The sequence below is a fragment of the Lolium rigidum genome, chromosome 2, assembly GCF_022539505.1.
Source record: "Lolium rigidum isolate FL_2022 chromosome 2, APGP_CSIRO_Lrig_0.1, whole genome shotgun sequence".
Taxonomy (NCBI): Eukaryota; Viridiplantae; Streptophyta; class Magnoliopsida; order Poales; family Poaceae; genus Lolium; species Lolium rigidum.
In genome coordinates, this window is record NC_061509.1 from 160344764 (window position 1) to 160349831 (window position 5068).

Sequence of the window (5068 nt, forward strand, 5' to 3'; positions counted from 1 at the left end):
GAGCCATTATGGATCTCCAGGTCCCGCTATTGGTTATTGGTCAGAGAGGAGTCTCGATCATGTCCGCATAGTTCACGAACCGTTGGGTGACGCGCTTAAGGTTCGATGTTGTATAGTAGCTTCAAAATATGAGATGGAGACCGAATGTTGTTTGGAGTCTCGGATAGGATCCAGGACATCACGAGGAGGACTGGAATGGTCCAGAGAATAAGATTCATATAAGGGAAGTTATTTTCCGGGGTTCGGAAAAAGTTTCGGTGTTTGACCGGAGCTTCTAGAAGGTTCTAGAGGGCCACCGGTGGGCCCACCACCCCGGGAGGGACCACATGGGCCAAGGGAGTGCAGCCTGGCCTAATGGGCCAGGGGCACCAAGCCCTCAAAGCCCAGCCGGCCAGCCCCGCTAGGGATAAGATCAAATCCTGGAGGATAAGATCAAATCCCTAAAATCGAGGGAGCAATTTTTGGAAGGGGAAGCAAACTTGGAAGGGGATGATTTCTGTTCCCCCCTTTTCCTTCCGTGCGCTGGTGGGGTCCAAGGGGCTGCCTTGGCCGCCACTCCCTCTATAAATAGAGGAGAGGGCAGCCGACCCCTTGCCTGTTGACACCAAAGTCTGGCTGCCCCTCTCTTCCTCCACCATAATTCTGCTCCGGCTTGGCGAAGCCCTGCAGTTTTTCTCCTCCATCACCACCACCACGCCGTCGTGCTGGTGGGATTCCGAGGAGAGCTACCACACCTCCGCTGCCCACTGGAACGGGGAGATGACGGACTTCATCGATACCGTACGCACGACCGAGTACGGAAGTGCTGCCGGATTGCAGCATGGGACAATCGACTACATCAACAACGAGATCTGATCTCGTAAGGCTTTGAATCTTCGAGGGTTAGTCTCTCATACATCTCGTTGCTTCGATCTTCATAGATTAGATCTTGCTTCTTCCTAGATTGGATCTTGGTTTTTGTTCATGTTCACGGTAGAAAATTTTTGTTTTCCATGCAACGAACCCATCATTCTTCTGTTTTCTTTTGTCTGAAATATGTGAATTTGGTGGGACTGTGTGCATATTAGTTATGCAGAGGTCATGTGTAATTCTTAAATTTATTAAGTAATAAAGCAACCATTATCAAAAAAAAATCGGCTCCACACGCCACATGAACACACTTATTTGTTATGTATTATTCTCCAGAAGACAATTAACCAACAACAAAAAAAGGCAGTAACGTATAAAGGAAGGCGCGAATTGAAAGACATATACTCCCTCCGATCCCCCCAAAAAAAGTCCAAAAAGTAATTTTGCCTTGAGCTTTTTTCTTTGTTAACCCACACTACCTTGTCGTGTGATGACCACTCTCAAGGCTCCTCGCATCGCGTCTCCGTCGATCTCGCCTTGTCCCAACGAATATTTGTCTCAATGTTCCAATGGATATTTCTCTGGTGTTGACTCTTTCACTCAATAGATGTCATTCAATGTAAGGTATTGTAACTTTTCTGCAGTGATTGTTGTGAAGCCTCACTGTATTACACATTTTCATGATTTACCAAAATCATAACAATATTGGAGATATCCAAATAGGTTTATTAGCTAGAAAAATCATGGGTCAAGTACAGAATCCCCTATGTGTGAATACCTAACGGAGCTTAATTGAAATATCATGGCACAACGTCCTCCTTCCATTCTCGCCAAGCAAGGTAGGCTTTGCGAAAACAAATGTCCATTGGTTAGTTATACATGGCTTCGATCCATCATGTGACATCTCTTTATCAAAAGAGATTTCTAGGTCGACTTCTTCCTCCTCACGACCACAAATCAAACTGATGTTGATGTATCCTATTGTTTCTCCTAGAACACCCAGGTCCTCCTCCACCTCCTCCATTAGAAATCCTATGTTAATACTTGTTGAGATTTGTAAACCTCGGGTCACTCACATATGGGAAAAAAAACTTGCTAGTGACATTTCATGAATTTATTCAATCATTTTTTCATATATCAATCAATTTCAGAAGATTTTACGAATTTCTCATTATTTTTTCTTACTTCATTCAGTTCTAGGAATATTTTATATTGGTTGGCACTTTAATTAAGAAAATTTAATATTTTCAGTGATATTTCTTTGCCATAAAGTTTATAAATATATTGCAGAAAATCACACAAATTTTAAATATTTAGACATAATTTAATCGATTCTAGAAATACTCTCCAAATATCACACATTTGATTTATTTTTTACTTATTTCAACCATACTTCAATGGGCTTCAGAAATATTCCATATTAGGTGACATTTGTAAGCAATAGTTTTATAGATATTCCTTTATTTCAAACAACTTACAAATATGTTTCCGAAAAGATCCATACACATATCTTTTCACTCTTAGTCATTTCCAATCAATTTGAGAAACATCTCATCATACATGTAGCACCAAACATTTTACTGTGAAGGTCGATTGATGAGCTCACAACCTTTTGGTCTCCTGCACATGAACGTTTGGACTGAGGATATGTACAGAGCCATGTCGTGGATGGATGGAAGGTTTGAGAATATACTACATGTAGTTGACCAAACAATTAAGTAGCTAGCGATAAGCTAGGTCTTTAGCCGGTGGACACGCAAAGCCCATTTGCTCCTCATATACAACTCCCGCTCACACAAAGCTGCGCGCGTACGTGGCTGCTCAGCTGGCATATAAATCACGCCGCCGCCGGCCGGCACACCGCAGAGCCGTAGACCGGCCAACCATCTCCACGAGCGCTTTGGTACGTACGTAAGCCAGCGCGCTATGGCGGCTGTTCGCGTGGCCGACAGCGCCGCGGCCATGGCTGTGGCCGTGCTGCTGCTGCTGCTGCTGACGGCGTCGGCGGTGGAGTCGGCGGGGAGCAGCAGCACGGTCGTCGCCGGCATGGTGTTCTGCGACCAGTGCAAGGACGGCGCCCGTGGCCTCTTCGACTACCCCCTCTACGGTACGTAAACCATGCACTCTGCGGTGTGCCTGCACGCGTCCATGGCCGCCCACCTAACCAAAGTTACCGGCACCTCCCTCCCATGCAATGTGCATGCATGGCGGACGGCGGATGCGATTGGACGCATGGATGCAGGTGCGCGCGTGGCGATCCAGTGCGGCGGCGGCGACACCCCCATGACGGTCCGGGAGTGCAGCACCAACTGGTTCGGTGGCTTCTCCGTCAGGATGGAGGGCTCCCCGGACATGAACCGCTGCACGGCGCGCGTCGTACACGCCAGCGGCCACTGCTCCGACTCCGGCGCCGCCGAGCCGCGGGAGCTCACCCTCGCATTCCGCATGCTCGGCCTCGCGCTCTACACCGTCCAGCCGCTCCTCTCCCAGCCCGACAAACCCATGGACTTCTGCCCCGCCGTCCCGCACGCCCCTCCCGCTCCGGCCGCGGTTGCTGCCAACGCTCCATCGTCTTCGCCACCAGCGCCGCCTCTGTCGGTGGCAGCGCCGGCCCCAGTGTCGTCTCCTGCGCCGCCTCTTCCCCCGTTCTGGCGCCGCAGGCCGCGGCTCCTGCCTCCCATCTGGCGCCGCCCGCCTACGGTGCCGCAGGAGCGTCCCGCCCTACCGAACCCAGAGCCCCAACCGCTCCCCACGCCGCCGCCACCCTCCACGCCACCTCCATCCCAGGGCTCGGCGTGCGCGTACGACAGGTGGGCGGTGCCAGAGCACCGATGCCACTGGAAGGTGGTGACCCCCAACACCACGGTGGCCATGGCGTTCGGCCCGCTGGCGGCGCAGCGGTACGGCCCGGACATGACCCTGCGCGAGGCGCTCGACGGCCGCGGCGACGCCTACCGTACGCTGCTCCGAGAGGCCACGGCGGCGCTGCTCAACGCTTACTACAACGCCCCCGGAGGACCCTTCCTGTACCCGACCACAGCCAGCGTCATCGACCACCTCAATGGTGCGCTCCTCAGCTCCGCCCAGCGCGTGCTCATCGAGGGCGCCCGCTTCCGCCGCGCCAACGCCGGCGGCGGCGGGCCTGCCGGACGGACCAAGCTGCCGTGCGAGCTTGCGCCATGCGGTACAGCTAACTAGTTGATGATTCATTGGTTCTTCGTGACTACCACTAGCTAGGTGACGCAAGCGATCGACGTGACGTACGCACCACTTAATTTGATGTTACTAATTGCATCTGCATATTTGAGATTATTTTTCTTAATTCGTCATATTTACATTGTATTATACATGTCCTTATTTATCCCATCTATCTATATTACGCATCTCGAAACACTAGCGCGGTGAGTGTTGGCTGTAACAAAGGATTCTCACATAGGTCAAGAATCAAAGTGTGGTTGGAAGGTTAGAGGGAAGTGGCATCCTCAACCCACAACAATTTAAATCTTAGATTTGACACTTTGATGTCTCATAAAGATTTTATATTTTTTAATGAAAGATGATGTTTCCATAAATAGCGAGGTGCTTGTGGTGACTTCGCCTGATCAGTTTCTTGGATATAATCTATCGAAGATGGTCTAGGGTAGGGTGTGCTTGCATGCGTTTATAAGGGTGGTTATATGTTCGTATATGTGAGCTCCTATGATTTTATTGTGTCTCGAAAAAAGGATAGGTCAACCGAGACGGATGATTCCCTTTTCGAACCCGCTTGGTCAGGTTGAACACTAATGCTTGATCAAGGCGGCTATTGCATGAAATTTTATTTTTTCGATAAAGGGTGTTTTAATACTTAAAAGGTTTAGGTATTACACCCGGTATCTATATAACAAAGATGCACACAGTCGTTTCACAATCATACTACGAATAAAAAAGACAGAAAGGCTTGATATATACACGTAATCAACATGAAACTGCATCGACTCCAAAGGTGGTGGAAGATCAATCCTGAGATTATGTTGCCACTCAAGTTGGATAATAAAGTCCTTCGCATTGTCCTCCAACTGAGTAGACACCTCCGTAAATATGTTTCGATTCTCCATGCGCTGAAGAGTCAACCATGAACGGAACAAAGTGTTGCAATGGTCGATAACTTGCATAAGAGAAGGATTTTTATCGTTAAAAATCTTGTCATTTCTATATAGCCAAAACGACCAAATAACGG

General features: G+C 49.0%; 1 protein-coding gene across 1 annotated transcript; it reads left to right on the forward strand.

The window, feature by feature from the left end:
- The first annotated feature begins 2775 nt into the window (after positions 1 to 2775).
- LOC124690259 (WW domain-binding protein 11-like) lies at positions 2776 to 4047 on the forward strand. Its single transcript, XM_047223666.1, has 2 exons — positions 2776 to 2956; positions 3092 to 4047. Exons 1-2 carry the CDS (start codon positions 2776 to 2778, stop codon positions 4045 to 4047), a joined length of 1137 nt encoding a protein of 378 aa, XP_047079622.1.
- The last annotated feature ends 1021 nt before the right edge of the window (positions 4048 to 5068 follow it).

Bases quoted from the DNA above. Each gene is read 5' to 3' on its own strand.
- LOC124690259 (XM_047223666.1), top strand. From the start codon at position 2,776: ATGGCGGCTGTTCGCGTGGCCGACAGCGCCGCGGCCATGGCTGTGGCC. The intron at 2,957-3,091 runs GTACGTAAACCA...GCATGGATGCAG, and splicing joins CTTCGACTACCCCCTCTACG to GTGCGCGCGTGGCGATCCAG.